General features: G+C 45.4%; 1 protein-coding gene across 1 annotated transcript; it reads left to right on the top strand.

The window, feature by feature from the left end:
• Nucleotides 1-814: 814 nt before the first annotated feature.
• LOC110531021 (uncharacterized) lies at nt 815-16,092 on the top strand. Its single transcript, XM_036986526.2, has 12 exons — nt 815-1,152; nt 1,795-5,007; nt 5,184-6,501; nt 8,158-8,228; nt 8,318-8,403; nt 8,513-8,573; nt 8,701-8,776; nt 8,897-8,944; nt 14,308-14,567; nt 14,840-15,049; nt 15,196-15,284; nt 15,400-16,092. Exons 2-12 carry the CDS (start codon nt 1,858-1,860, stop codon nt 15,476-15,478), a joined length of 5,448 nt encoding a protein of 1,815 aa, XP_036842421.2. The 5' UTR covers nt 815-1,152; nt 1,795-1,857; the 3' UTR covers nt 15,479-16,092.
• Nucleotides 16,093-16,282: the final 190 nt, after the last annotated feature.

Below are 16,282 nucleotides of genomic sequence, written 5' to 3'. Positions count from 1 at the left end.
GTAAAGGCCTTTTTACTGTGTGTTGTGTTTTTGGTTTATGTTTGTGTATGATTTTTTGCCTATGTAATTTCGTCAACTTTTAAATGAGGGAAATTACATTGCTCCTGAGTTCAGTATAATGTACTACATATCCCATGAATCAAACAGCGCGAAACTCGAAAATTGAAATAGAGAACGGAAGAGATGAGAATCCCATTGGGCAATGAATAGAGTAACGTATAACGCCCAAACTGTCGACCAATCGGGTTGACGTTGTCATGTTGCGTCACGCGGTTGCTAAACTAATCGTCAAGCAATCCCTTCTCGAAGTCAAAGTATCTTGCCGCGTTTAAAATCACGGGGAACTCGGAAATCTCTGACTTCAGTGCGTTCATGACAACTGGAAACACAGGAAAAAACGAGCTCCGACTGTAAAAAAACGTTTTGAACGGCCATCCAACTCGGAATTATAAATCGTGAAGTCGGGCCTCTTTCTAAAGTTCAGACTTTCCGATTTGATAATCACCAACCCCTTGATTTGACCTCGTTTTTTTCCGTGTTCCCAGTTGTCTTGAAAGCACCATATAATCGAGAAACCTGCCTATTTTCCTCGAAAGTAGGTAAGGTCACGATTCCAAAGCTATACAACGTTACAGAGAAGCAATTAATTATCTCACACCTCGGAAAATATTTGTAATGTTATACTTGTTCACGGAATTGATGCTAATGTTGGGTTTTTGAGCTAGCGCCCAATTGACTCCCATTCACTCCTTGGAGGACAGCTCTCTTTATCCCAGAATAGCACAGAATGCACCGCGACAAAATACACAAGTCCAGTGGAGTTTTCCATCTCCTCAAAAGTATCTCTGTTTTGGTTTGGGCGGGTCGTCACTAGTTACCACAGCCACAAAGAAACAAACCCCGCCTATTTCTACAATTTATATTCTTAAAATCGTATTTGAAACATAACCTTAACCAGACTGCTAACCTTAAGCCTAAACTTTAATTAAGAACAAAAGGCACATTTTTGTTTTCATGAATTTTTACGATAAAGCCCGTTGACGATAGCCAATTTTGACTTTGTGGATATGGTAACTAGTGCCAACCCAGAAGGAGTTGCAACATTTGAAGTATCAAGAAGAAAGTATTAAATCTACCTTGCTGTTTCTATGTGTACGTATGAATATTTATGAATATCAGTATTTGTAACCTAACTACTATACTACTTTAGAAACGTTAGCAAATTAGCTACCTAACGGTTAGCCAGCACAGAGTAACCGATGCAATTCAAAACACGCTGTAGAATTATCGGTAGCTTTCTAGCTAGCTAGCTAGCGTTGTTATACCAGAAAGCACGCCGGACATCCATATGCGGATGTAAAGTGAACACGAAAATCTATCAAAGCTAGTCAACTGTCTGTAATCTCATATGATCATGTTTTATTTTTAAATATCTGATGAGACCGATCTCTAGTAGTGTTGTCAGCTAGCTAACGGCTAACTAGCTAACGTTATTTATTTGAAATGTTGCATGATGAAATATTTTGAGGTGCACCATCTCGTTTTCAAGATGCAAACGGAGGGTGTTAATCCTTTGAATAGCCACAGTTTGGTGTAGTAACGTAACTTTCAAATTCACAAGCTGTCAGTGTTTAGCTATCTAGCTAGCTGGCCAGATGTTTGCTAAGATGTTTCTTAGGTTCTAATTACTAGCCTACACATTTAATGTTACAACCCTCTCGGGAAATTGACATGGCTGTTATTTGATCAACACAAAGAATAAAGCTGTTATCTTCATGCATGGTTCCACCACAGCTCAAGATGACAAGCGTTGCCCTCCTGAGGAGTTGAAGCGCTGGAGCTCGCCTGGCCTTGAACATGAATTCACCAGAGGACGGTTCTTCCTTTTCCACTCAGAAGAACTCAAATTGGACCAACCACCAAACATCCACTCCACAGCCAGGACTTAGCCCTGCTAGCCCAGTTCAAACACCTGTTTCAACCAACCCTGCTAGCCTGTCTCAATCACTAATTTCACCCCAGAAACAGAGGACAGCAGAGAACGGAACCTCTGATGCATCACAGCCACACAGTGAACGGCGCAAGAGGGGGAGGCCACCCAAAGACAAGACACCTCATACTGTCCCAGAACATCAGATCCAGTCCCCTTCAGATTCAGACCCATGTTCACAGCGAGAGGAAGAAACTAATGCTGTCAGAGTGATACATCCCCTCTCATCCAACTCACCTGTGCCTGAGGACCGATGTCAGTCACCTGATGCCCTAACAGAGGTTGAGACACAGCCCCTGTCACCCAGCCCACCTGTGGGCACCTCTGAACTACCTTCCCCCACCAAGGATTTACAGAGGGTACATCGTAACGAAGGGTCCCGTCTCTGTAGTCCATCTGTAGAACAAGGAGATACAACCAGCCATAGTGTCCTAATTGCTAGAGATCACACATATTCACTGACCAGAGAACTAGAGGCTGAACCATTTGTTTCACCCCAGAAACAGAGGACCACAGAGAAAGGAACCTCTGATCAGTCACAGCCACACGGTGAACGGCGCAAGAGGGGGAGGCCACCCAAAGACAAGACACCTCATACTGTCCCAGAACATCAGATCCAGTCCCCTTCAGATTCAGACCCAAGTTCACAGCCACACGGTGAATGGCACAAGAGGGAGAGGCCACCCAAAGACAAGACACCTCATACTGTCCCAGGACATCAGATCCAGTCCCCTTCAGATTCAGACCCAAGTTCACAGCCACACAGTGAATGGCACAAGAGGGGGAGGCCACCCAAAGACAAGACACCTCATACTGTCCCAGGACATCAGATCCAGTCCCCTTCAGATTCAGACCCAAGTTCACAGCCACACACTGAATGGCAGAAGAGGGGGAGGCCACCCAAAGACAAGACACCTCATACTGTCCCAGGACATCAGATCCAGTCCCCTTCAGATTCAGACCCAAGTTCACAGCCACACAGTGAATGGCACAAGAGGGGGAGGCCACCCAAAGACAAGACACCTCATACTGTCCCAGGACATCAGATCCAGTCCCCTTCAGATTCAGACCCAAGTTCACAGCCACACGGTGAATGGCACAAGAGGGGGAGGCCACCCAAAGACAAGACACCTCATACTGTCCCAGGACATCAGATCCAGTCCCCTTCAGATTCAGACCCAAGTTCACAGCCACACAGTGAATGGCACAAGAGGGGGAGGCCACCCAAAGACAAGACACCTCATACTGTCCCAGAACATCAGATCCAGTCCCCTTCAGATTCAGACCCAAGTTCACAGCCACACAGTGAATGGCACAACAGGGGGAGGCCACCCAAAGACAAGACACCTCATACTGTCCCAGAACATCAGATCCAGTCCCCTTCAGATTCAGACCCATGTTCACAGCGAGAGGAACAAACAGATGCTGTCACAGTGACACATCCCCTCTCATCCAACTCACCTGTGCCTGAGGACAGGTGTCAGTCACCGGTGAGGAAGTATAGAAAAAGATCAGAGACCCCTAAGGTAGACCAGTCGCAGGAGACTGACCAGTCGCAGGAGACTGACCAGTCGCAGGAGATCCAGTCCCCATCTGATTCAGACCCAAGTTCACAGCGAGAGGAACAAACAGATGCTGTCACAGTGACACATCCCCTCTCATCCAACTCACCTGTGCCTGAGGACAGGTGTCAGTCACCGGTGAGGAAGTATAGAAAAAGATCAGAGACCCCTAAGGTAGACCAGTCGCAGGAGACTGACCAGTCGCAGGAGACTGACCAGTCGCAGGAGATCCAGTCCCCATCTGATTCAGACCCAAGTTCACAGCCACACGGTGAACGGCGCAAGAGGGGGAGGCCACCCAAAGACAAGACACCTCATACTGTCCCAGGACGTCAAATCCAGTCCCGTTCTGATTCAGACCCATGTTCACTGCCACACAGTGAACGGCGCAAGAGGGGGAGGCCACCCAAAGACAAGACACCTCATACTGTCCCAGGACATCAAATCCAGTCCCGTTCTGATTCAGACCCAAGTTCACAGCCACACAGTGAACGGCGCAAGAGGGGGAGGCCACCCAAAGACAAGACACCTCATGCTGTCCCAGGACATCAGACCAATCAGGCCCTAACAGATACACACGCATGTTCACAGCCAGAGGACCAAACAGAGGCTGAGACACAGTCCTTGACATCCAACTCACCTGCGCCTGGCCTTGAGGACAGGTGTCCGGCACCGGTGACAAAGAGGAAGTATACAAAAAAATCAGAGACCTCTAAGGTAGACCAGTCGCAGGAGACCGACCAGTCGCAGGAGAGTGAGAATTTGAGCAAGAGGAAACATGCATCTAAAACGTCACAGACCTCCAAGGTAGCTCAATCACAGGAGACTGTCCAGTCGCAGGAGACTGTGAGGAAGTGGAAACATACTAGAAAGTCACAGAGCCATAAAGTAGACCAGTCACAGGAAACTGAGGGGAATAGGGAAAAGACATCTGAAATATCGCTGAAGCGTAAGCTAGAGTCACAAGTGGAGACTGTAAAAAAGAGAAAATATACTAAGAAATCAAAAAGCCATAATGTAGTCTCTGCCAACCACATCTCATTCCCTGTGCTATCTGCAGACCTCTCCCCCAGCGTTGTCTCTTCCACACACAACCCTCCTGGTGTCCCAAAGAGAAAACATAGAAAAAAACCACAGAGCCACAGGGTAGACTCTGAGATCGTCTCTTCATTCCCTGTTCTATCTGCAGAACTCTCTTCTGGCCTAAAGAGGAGCCTCTCTCCTACTCTCAGCCCTCCTGGTGTCTCTTCCTCGACAAGCACACCTAAGAGAGTCAGAGGCAGAACTAAGGGGGTCCAGCAACAGATCTGTCTTAGCTCCACCCCAGGCCCCAGATCCTCCATAGGAACAGCCAACCCCTTCTCTGTCTCTCTGTCTCCCCTGGCCCCCAGCTCTAAGCCAGACAGCCCTCAGAACGCCTCACCTATCACCTGGAAGCTGTTCGATCTAGACAAGGTACTGTATCATCTTTATCAACACTGAGTCGAAACAGACGTGATGTGACGCACCGAGAGACAATTTGCCTTGACAATGGAGAATCTCCGTTGAAAATGTGTTTTAGTCCATGCTTATTCTCTGTAGAGTAGTAAATGTTTAAAGTATTCAATATTCAGTAACTTTCTCTCTTTCAGATTCCAGAGCCAGACAGAGCTGTACCCAGCAGTAAACCTTGGGGTAAACCCAGAGGTCGACCAAGGAAGGACCCGGCTGGAGTGAAGAAGCCGGCTGTAGTGAAGGGAGTGAAGAAGCCGGGTGTAGTGAAAAGAGTGAAGGAGAGGGCTGTAGTGAAGGGAGTGAAGAAGCCGGCTGTAGTGAAGGGAGTGAAGAAGCCGGCTGTAGTGAAGGGAGTGAAGAAGCCGGCTGTCGTGAAGGGAGTGAAGAAGCCGGCTGTCGTGAAGGGAGTGAAGAAGCTGGCTGTCGTGAAGGGAGTGAAGAAGCCGGCTGTCGTGAAGGGAGTGAAGAAGCCGGCTGTCGTGGAGGGAGTGAAGAAGCCGGCTGTCGTGGAGGGAGTGAAGAAGCCGGCTGTCGTGAAGGGAGTGAAGAAGCCGGCTGTCGTGAAGGGAGTGAAGAAGCCGGCTGTCGTGAAGGGAGTGAAGAAGCCGGCTGTCGTGAAGGGAGTGAAGAAGCCGGCTGTCGTGAAGGGAGTGAAGAAGCCGGCTGTCGTGAAGGGAGTGAAGAAGCCGGCTGTCGTGAAGGGAGTGAAGAAGCCGGCTGTCGTGAAGGGAGTGAAGAAGCCGGCTGTCGTGAAGGGAGTGAAGAAGCCGGCTGTCGTGAAGGGAGTGAAGAAGCCGGCTGTCGTGAAGGGAGTGAAGAAGCCGGCTGTCGCGAAGGGAGTGAAGAAGCCGGCTGTCGCGAAGGGAGTGAAGAAGCCGGCTGTCGTGGAGGGAGTGAAGAAGCCGGCTGTCGTGGAGGGAGTGAAGAAGCCGGCTGTCGTGGAGGGAGTGAAGAAGCCGGCTGTCGTGGAGGGAGTGAAGAAGCCGGCTGTAGTGAAGGGAGTGAAGGACCCGGCTGTAGGGGAGAGCGTGAAGAAGCCGGCTGTAGTGACGAGAATGAAGGACCCGGCTGTAGGGAAGAGAGTGAAAACTCAGTGTGGTAAGAAGGTGAAGACTGCAGCAGAGGGAGGTTCCCAGACCTGCAGCTCAGAGGAGGGGCCTCCAGCCAAGCACAGACGTAGAATCAGGAAGGGTCTTACAGCAGAGGGAGTGGAGAGAGTCGGGCTGCAGAGTGACGACAGCACCAGCTCTCAGCCAATCCAATGCTCCAGACCACGGTTTGAGCTACTGGAGTTGGACTCACCGGACGAAGACACAGGAGATGCCTCCCTGTCCTCAAACCTGTCCATCGAACTGAGCCTACAGGAAGACCACCTGACATCACTTCCTCTTGAAGAGGAGGAGGAGGAAGAGCAGGAGGATGAGGAAGATCTGCCCAGTTTCTTAAATAACACAAGTGAGTTAGAGTGTGATTGTGTGGATGGTTGATAAACTCCCTCCCTGACATGACGCCTGTAAAAATTGCACATTGTTTTTAATTACACTGAACAAAAATATAAAAGCAACATGCAAGAATTTCAAAGATTTTATAGTTCATATAAGGAAATCAGTCAATTTAAATGAATTCATTAGGCCCTAATCTGCATTTCACATGACTGGGAATACAGATGTGCATCTGTTGGTAACAGATAATTTAAAACAAAAGGTAGAGGCATGGATCAGAAGACCATCTGATATGACCACCATTTGCCTCATGCAGCGCGACACAGCTCCTTCACATAGAGTTGATCAGACTGTTGATTGTGGCCTGTGTAATGTTGTCTCACTCCTCTTCAATGGCTGTGCAAAGTTGCTGGATATTGGCGGGAACTGGAACACGCTGTCATACACGTCGATCCAGAGCATCCCAAACCTGTCCAATGGGTGGCAGTCTGTGTATGCAGGCCATGGAAGAACTGGGACATTTTAAGCTTGCAGGAAATGTGAAAAGATGACATGGGGCCGTGCATTATCATGCTGAAACATGAGGTGATGGCGGTGGATGAATGGCTCAACAATGGCCTCGGGACCTCTTCACGGTATCTCTGTGCATCAAATTGCCATCGATAAAATGTAATTGTGTTCATTGTCCGTAGCTTATGCCTGCCCATCCCATAATCCCACCTCCCCCATAATCCCACCTCCACCATAACCCCACCTCCACCATAACCCCACCTCCACCATAACCCCACCTCCACCATAACCCCACCTCCACCATAACCCCACCTCCACCATAACCCCACCTCCACCATAACCCCACTGGCACTTTGTTCACAACGTTGACATCAGCAAACTGCTCGCCCACATTTGAAACCGGGATTCATCCGTAAAGAGCACTCTTCTCCAGCAGGCCAGTGGCCATCGAAGGTGAGCATTTGCCCACTGAAGTCGGTTACGACGCCGAACTGCAGTCAGGTCAAGGCCCTGGTGAGAACGAAAAGCATGTAGAATTGCTTCCCTGAAATGGTTTCTGACAGTTTGTGCAGGAATTCGTTGGTTGCGCAAACCCACAGTTTCATCAGCTGTCCAAGTGGCCAGTCTCAGATGATCCAACAGGTGAAGAAGCCAGATGTGGAGGACCTGGGCTGGCGTGGTTACACGTGAGGCCGGTTGGAAGTACTGCCAAATTCTCTAAAACAAATTTGGAGGTGGCTTATGGTAGAGAAATTAACATTGCATTCTCTGGCAACAGCTCTGGTGGACATTCCTGTAGCCAGTATGCCAATTGCACGCTCCTTCAAAACTTGACATCTGTGGCATTGTATTGTGACAATTGCACATTTTAGTGGCATTTTATTGTCCCCAGCACAAGGTGCACCTGTGTAATGATCATGCTATTTAATCTTGATATACCACACCACTCAGGTGGATGGATTATCTTGGTAAAGGAGAAATGCTCATTAAACGGGATGTAAACAAATTTGGGCACAAAATTAGAGAGAAATAAGCTTTTTGTGCATATGGAACATTTCTGGGATCTTTTTATTTAAGCTCATGAAACATGGCACCAACACTTTACATGTTGCGTTTTATATTTTTGTTCAGTATATAAATCATTATTTGTCTCTTTCAGAGCCGCTGTCCATAACAGAGGGAATATGTGTTTGGTGCAAATTTAGAAACTATCCTTTCTGGCCGGCAATGGTGAGTTAGGATCTGTGCTCCCAACAACATGAAACGATGAGATGTGGTGGGGACATGTTAGAGCTGACAACAACTCCTCTTCTCCTCAGGTGAAAAGCGTGAACCGGAAGATGAAGAAAGCCAGCATTGTGTTTATTGACAACCTGCTGTTTGACAAAAAGAGGATACGAAAAGGGTAGGAACTCCAAAAAAACTGTCTGTTTAACCCTTTCCACCGTCATTCTTTGGTAATGAACCTTTGTTCCGATATTAACCATCATGTTTCTTTCCCGTTTCTTTTCCAGCTTCTCTGTGGCCTTAAAAACATTGAAGCCTTTTGACTGTGAAGAGGCTGATCAGCTTGTGGTAAGAATGTCTGAAACAGACAACTATTTTATGAATACTGTTTCCATATAACTCATTTATATTATAGAGACAGCTATTTTTGTATATGTATTCCTGGTGGGTTGATGTTGTTTTCTGTTGTCTGTAGTGTAAAGCCAGAGAGAGTTATGATGCTGCCATCAAATGGTGCCTGGAGCTGATCGCCGACTATAGAATCCGTATCGGTAAACAATTGTACTACGCTTCTCTTAGAATGAGCACTATGCGCCTGTTTTCCGGACCCCCCGATGAAGTTCATTACATGTGTGTTGTGTTTTCCTTGATGTTTGTGTTGTCTTTTGCAGGATGCGGCTTCACCGGTTCCTTCATTGAATACTTTTCAGATGACATAAGTGAGTTCATGTCTATTCGCTGCTATTAGATGTTGTTACTTTGCCATCCAATGTTTAACCTCATCCCAATGCTGCCTGTTCTTAATTTAAGATCGTCATTATAGTACAACAGAATGTATTCTCTTAACTGACCTGACTAAATATAATATGTGTGAAATGCTTGATAATGTATGTGATATCAACAGAGAAGTATATATTTTCTGGGTGATTTATAATTGCCATATCTAGGAAAACCAAAGTTCCAAAGGCTGGGCCTAATATAGTGTATAAGAGGTCATACAATAAGTTTTGTAGTGATTCATATGTGGATGATGTAAAGAATCTTTGCTGGTGTGTGGTGTGTAGTGAGGAGCAACCAGACGCTACACTTGACACATTTATGAAACTACTTATTCCAGTTACTAATAAGCAAACACCCATTAAGAAAATGACTGTAAAAACTGTTAAATCCCCTTTGGATTGATGAGGAATTTAAAAATTGTATGGTTGAGAGGGATGAGGCAAAAGGTATGGAAGTTAAGTCTGGCAGCCCAACTGATTGGCAAACGTTCTGCAAATTAAGAAATCATGTGACTAAACTAAATAAAAATTCAAAGAAACTACTCTATGAAACAAAGATAAATGACATATAGAATGATAGTAAAAAGCTTTGGGGCACCTTTAAAATGAAATTGTGGAGAGAAAAAAAAGCCAACTCGGCTCCTTCATTCATTGAATCAAGGTGGCTCATTCATCACAAAGCCCACTGATATTGCAAACTACTTTAATGACTTTATCATTGACAAGATAAGCAAACTTAGGCATGACATACCAGCAACAAACGCTGACACTACACATCCAAGTATATCGGACCAAATTATGAAAGACAAGTATTGTACTTTTGAATTTCGCAAAGTCATTGTGGTAGAGGTGAACAAATTATTGCTGTCTATCAACAATGACAAGCCAGCAGGGTCTGACAATCTGGATGGAAAATTACTGAGGATAATAGCAGACGATATTGCCACTCCTATTTGCCACATCTTCAATTTAAGCCTACTAGAGAGCGTTTGCCCTCAGGCCTGGAGGGAAGCTAAAGTCACTCTGCTACCCAAGAATAGCAAAGCCCCCTTTACTGGCTCAAATAACCAACCAATCAGCCTGTTACCAACCCTTAGTTAACTTCTGGAGAAAATTGTGTTTGACGCGATACAATGCTATTTCACAGTAAACAAATTGACAACAGAATTTCAGCATGCTTATAGGGAAGGACACTCAACAAGCAAAGCACTTACATAAATGACTGATGATTGGCTGAGAGAAATTGATGATACAATTATTGTGAGGCCTGTCTTGTTAGACACATGAGTGATCATAGTCTGCTACTGGAAAAACATATGTGTTATGGCTTTACATCCCCTGCTATAATGTGGATAAATAGTTACTTGTCTAACAGAACACAGAGGGTGTTCTTTAACGGAAGCCTCTCAAATATAATCCTGTTAGAATCAGGAATTCCCCAGGGTAACTGTTTAGGCCCCATGCTTTTTCAATTTTTACTAACAACATACTTTACTTTGAGTAAAGCCAGAGTGTCTATGTATGCAGATGACTCAATACACGTCAGCTACTACAGCAACTGAAATGACTGCAACACTTAACAACACTCAACACTTAACAAAGAGTTGCAGTTAGTTTCAGAGTGGGTGGCAAGGAATAAGTTAACCCTAAATATTTCTAAACCTAAAAGCATTGTATTTGGAACAAAACACTCACTAAACCCTAAACCTCAACTAAATCTTGTAATAAATCATGTGGAAATTGAGCAAGTTGAGATGACTAAACTGCTTGGAGTAACCCTAGATTGTAAACTGTCATGGTCAAAACATATTGATGCAGTAGTAGCTAAGATGGGGAGAAGTCTGTCCATTATAAAGTGCTGCTCTGCCTTCTTAACAGCACTGTCAACAAGGCAGGTCCTACAGGCCCTAGTTTAACAACACTATCAACAAGGCAGGTCCTACAGGCCCTAGTTTCTGCCTTCTTAACAACACTATCAACAAGGCAGGTCCTACAGGCCCTAGTTTCTGCCTTCTTAACAACACTATCAACAAGGCAGGTCCTACAGGCCCTAGTTTCTACCTTCTTAACAGCACTATCAACAAGGCAGGTCCTACAGGCCCTAGTTTCTACCTTCTTAACAGCACTATCAACAAGGCAGGTCCTACAGGCCCTAGTTTCTACCTTCTTAACAGCACTTTCAACAAGGCAGGTCCTACAGGCCCTAGTTTAACAACACTATCAACAAGGCAGGTCCTACAGGCCCTAGTTTCTGCCTTCTTAACAACACTATCAACAAGGCAGGTCCTACAGGCCCTAGTTTCTGCCTTCTTAACAACACTATCAACAAGGCAGGTCCTACAGGCCCTAGTTTCTACCTTCTTAACAGCACTATCAACAAGGCAGGTCCTACAGGCCCTAGTTTCTACCTTCTTAACAACACTATCAACAAGGCAGGTCCTACAGGCCCTAGTTTCTACCTTCTTAACAACACTATCAACAAGGCAGGTCCTACAGGCCCTAGTTTCTACCTTCTTAACGACACTATCAACAAGGCAGGTCCTACAGGCTCTAGTTTTGTTGCACCTGGACTACTGTTCAGTCGTGTGGTCAGGTGCCACAAAAAAGGACTGAGGAAAATTGCAATTGGCTCAGAATAGGGCAGCACGGCTGGATGTACACAGAGAGCTAATATTAATAATATTAATGTCAATCTCTCCTGGCTGAAAGTGGAGGAGAGATTAACTTCATCACTACTTTTATTTATGAGAGGTGTTGACATGTTGAATGCACCGAGCTGTCTGTCTAAACTACTGGCACACAGCTCGGACACCCATGCATGCCCCACAAGACATGCCACAAGAGGTCTCTTCACAGTCCCCAAGTCCAGAACAGACTATGGGAGGCACACAGTACTACACAGAGCCATGACTACATGGAACTCTATTCCACAGTACTACATAGAGCCATGACTACATGGAACTCTATTCCACAGTACTACATAGAGACATGACTACATGGAACTCTATTCCACAGTACTACATAGAGCCGTGACTACATGGAACTCTATTCCACAGTACTACATAGAGCCATGACTACATGGAACTCTATTCCACAGTACTACACAGAGCCATGACTACATGGAACTCTATTCCACAGTACTACATAGAGCCATGACTACATGGAACTCTATTCCACAGTACTACATAGAGCCATGACTACATGGAACTCTATTCCACAGTACTACATAGAGCCATGACTACATGGAACTCTATTCCACAGTACTACATAAAGCCATGACTACATGGAACTCTATTCCACAGTACTACATAGAGCCATGACTACATGGAACTCTATTCCACAGTACTACATAAAGCCATGACTACATGGAACTCTATTCCACAGTACTACATGGAACTCTATTCCACAGTACTACATAGAGCCATGACTACATGGAACTCTATTCCACAGTACTACATAAAGCCATGACTACATGGAACTCTATTCCACAGTACTACATAAAGCCATGACTACATGGAACTCTATTCCACATCAAGTAACTGACGCAAGCGGTAAAATTAGATTTAAAAAAACAGGAAAAAAACACCTTATGGAACAACGGGGACTGTGAAGCAACACAAACATTGGCACAGGCGCATGCATACACACACACACACACACACACACACACGATAACATGCGCACTATACATACAGTTGAAGTCTGAAATTTACATACAGCTTAGCCAAATACATTTTAAACTCAGTTTTTACAATTTCTGACCTTTTTAATCCTAAAAATTCTCTGTCTTAGGTTAGTTGGGATCACCACTTTATTTTAAGAATGTGAAATGTCAGAATAATAGTCAGAAGTTTACATACACTCAATTAGTATTTGGTAGCATTGCCTTTAAATTGTTTAACTTGGGTCAAATGTTTCGTGTAGCCTTCCACAAGCTTCCCACAATAAGTTGGGTGAATTTTGGCCCATTCATCCTGACAGAACTGGTGTAACTGAGTCAGGCCTCCTTGCTTGCACATGCTTTTTCAGTTCTGCCCACACATTTTCTATAGGATTTGAGGTCAGGGCTTTGTGATGGCCACTCCAATACCTTGACTTTGTTGTCCTTAAGCTATTTTGCCACAACTTTGGAAGTATGCTTGGGGTCATTGTCCATTTGGAAGACCCATTTGCGACCAAGCTTTAACTTCCTGATTGATGTCTTGAGGTCTTGCTTCAAGATATCCACATCATTTTCCTTCGTCATGATGCTATCTATTTTGTGAAGTGCACCAGTCCCTCCTGCAGGAAAGCAACCCCACAACATGATGCTGCCAGCCCCGTGCTTCACGGTTGGGATGGTGTTCTTCAGCTTGCAAGCCTTCCCCTTTTTCCTCCAAACATAACGATGGTCATTATGGCCAAACAGTTCTATATTTATTTCATCAGACCAGAGGACATTTCTCCAAAAAGTACGATATTTGTCCCCATGTGCAGTTGCAAACCGTTGTCTGGCTTTTTTATGGCGGTTTTGGAGCAGTGGCTTCTTCCTTGCTGAGCGGCCTTTCAGGTTATGTCGATATAGAACTCGTTTTACTGTGAATATAGATACTTTTGTACCTTTTTCCTCCAGCAGCTTCACAAGGTCCTTTGCTGTTGTTCTGGGATTGATTTGCACTTTTAGACTTTTTTTTTAGACTTTTGGAGGTCTACCATTTTTGGGGGGATTTTTCTATTTTCCCTTTTGCTTGACATCATGGGAATATCAAAGAGGCACTGAGTTTGAAGGTAGGCCTTGAAATACATCCACAGGTACACCTCCAATTGACTCAAATGATGTCAATTAGCCTAAAGCCATGACATAATTTTCTGGAATTTTCCAAGTTGTTTAAAGGCACAGTCAACTTAGTGTATGTAAACTTCTGACCCACTGGAATTGCGATACAGTGACATAATCTGTCTAAACAGTTGTTGGAAAAATTATTTGTGTCATGCACAAAGTAGATGTCCTAACCGACTTGCCAAAACAATAGTTTGTTAACAAGAAATTGGTGGAGTGGTTAAAAAACGAGTTCTAATGACTCCAACCTAAGTGTATGTAAACTTCCGACTTCAACTGTACACATGGATTTAGTACTGTAGATATGTGGTAGTGGTGGAGTTGGGGCCTGAGGGCACACTTTGTGTTGTAATTTTTTGTAAAATTGTATAAACTGGCTTAATTCCCACAAAGAGTAGCTGCTACTTTAGCAGCTATTGGGGATCCATAATAAATACAAATAAAGGTGACATATGGATAAATAACCTGCCTGATCCACCCCCAGGCTGTCCTGTGAGGAGACGTTATCCTCAGAGTACCTCTGACCTCAACTTCCCCAGTAAGCTGATGTTGGAGGAGCAGTTTTTAACCTCTGACCTTGGGGAGGAAGAGGAGGAGGGCAGCGGCCGGCAGGAGGAGGAGAGGAGGAGGAGGAGGAGAAGGAGGAAGCTGCTGCCTGACCGCTCCAAGGCAGCACGTAACCGTGCCAATGAGAAACTGGTGGACTTCATCGTTAAGCAACGCCGGGTGGAGACACGCCTTCTAGTGAGTAACCATGCCGATGCCTTCCTCACTCTCCCAGGCACTCAATAGGTTCTCTTCTCTGCTGTCTGTCTGTCAGTATCAGGTTTTCTCCCTTCATTCCCCTCTCCCTCATTCCTCTTTCTCGCTCGCTCTCTCCCTCCCATCCCCCTCTCTCTAACCCCAGTGTGTGATCAGGTCTCTCTATATATGATGACCTTTCTCCCCCCTCCCCCCCCCAAGGGTGTGATCGGGTCTCTCTATATATGATGACCTTTCTCTCCCCCCCCCCCAAGGGTGTGATCGGCGGGCAGCAACAATCTAAGTGGTTGCGATGGTTCCTGGCAGCCAGCCGTTCAGTAGTGGACACCTACCTGGAGGATGAGGATCAGCTGGACCAGGTGTATCAGTACCTGAGGGGGGTGTATGATACCGCCCCCCTCACCGCCCCCTGCCTGGCTGACGTTGACCGCATTCGCCTCGTCCTGGACGTCCTCTTACCGGAGGTCAAAGTGCAATAGGAAACTACTTTATTGTCCATCGACACACATGTATTTTTGCTCTGTGTGTTTTAATATTCCCCTTTCTTTACTGTTGAAGTGACGTTGAATTATTTAAAATTAAATGATTCTAAAGTTTTCTTCTCCTGCAGGCTATTATCTATGCCATAGCTGGAGTGGACAAGTTGTCACTGGTGAAGGCAGAGGACAAATACCTGAAAGGGCCCTGTCTGAGTAAAAGGTAAGAGAGGAGTAGTGTGTTAGCCCACTGAACTAAAGCCTAGGCATTAGCTTGGGGAGCTAACCCAAGTCAGGTTTAACACATCTGTTTTCCTGTCCCTCCTTCCTCTCCTCAGGGAAAGAGAGGAGTTTGATTGGATGATCGAGCAACAGATGAAGATGAAAGCATCGATCGGTCAGCGTCCTGCGCACTGAACAACATTGCCTACTTGGCTTCCAGCCTTCAGACTTCAGCCGAGATTAAATCCGAGGGCGTGCTGTGTAGTGCTTTACCTTCAAATGTCATTTCTGATTGAGACGACATCTGCAGCGTTTTACCGTGAATGCGATCTCCACAAATGCGGCAACGTTGCATTTAGTCCCAAAGTTTCCAAATCACAACAAAGTTGTTGAGCATCCTGGGACAAAAAGAGCCATTTAGAACGGTCTCTGAGGACATTCAACTGCTGTAGTTCATAGTTCATACTAGCAGTGGTGTGACTGTGAATGTGAAACTCCTGGGAGGAGTTACCCTGCGGTCTAGACCAACTACCACAGTATTTTATCCATCATGGTTGCCCCTTAAGGCTGGATGACTGTAAATTCTGTAAATACTGGCCTATTTTTATATAGAAAAGGAATGTCTTTTTTTTTTCTTTTTTTTAAATTGTAATATTTTAATTCCTCTTCCTGTTTGAATTCCTGTCTAATTATGTGGTCATGTAAGGTTAGCTTGTCGATACCTTCATCTATACCTATTCCTTGGTGACAGGCATGTAATATTCTGAATGTGAATCATGTCAGCTCAATAAAGCTTCCTCGGTCACCTAGTTTGCTTCTTATTGGTATACTGAGGCCCAAATGGCACCCTATTCTCTTCCTAGTGCACTTCTTTTGTCCAAGGCCCAAGTAGTGCACTATATCGGGAACAGCGTGCCATTTAAGACGCAACCCATGGCTTGCAATGACGGTACAGGAATGAGACTATTCCCCCCATGACAGGTCAATAATGAATGCATG

This window comes from Oncorhynchus mykiss, chromosome 8, assembly GCF_057628025.1.
Source record: "Oncorhynchus mykiss isolate SJ-2025 chromosome 8, ASM5762802v1, whole genome shotgun sequence".
Lineage (NCBI taxonomy): Eukaryota > Metazoa > Chordata > Actinopteri > Salmoniformes > Salmonidae > Oncorhynchus > Oncorhynchus mykiss.
Note: the sequence above shows the minus strand (reverse complement) of the source record. Positions and strands in the feature narration are given on the sequence as shown.

What these genes read in the sequence shown, in the direction of transcription:
- LOC110531021 (XM_036986526.2), top strand. Translation starts at nt 1,858, where the DNA reads ATGAATTCACCAGAGGACGGTTCTTCCTTTTCCACTCAGAAGAACTCA. An exon ending in CGACTATAGAATCCGTATCG is followed by an intron (nt 8,777 to 8,896) that starts GTAAACAATTGT and finishes TGTCTTTTGCAG; the next exon opens with GATGCGGCTTCACCGGTTCC. An exon ending in ATACTTTTCAGATGACATAA is followed by an intron (nt 8,945 to 14,307) that starts GTGAGTTCATGT and finishes ATCCACCCCCAG; the next exon opens with GCTGTCCTGTGAGGAGACGT.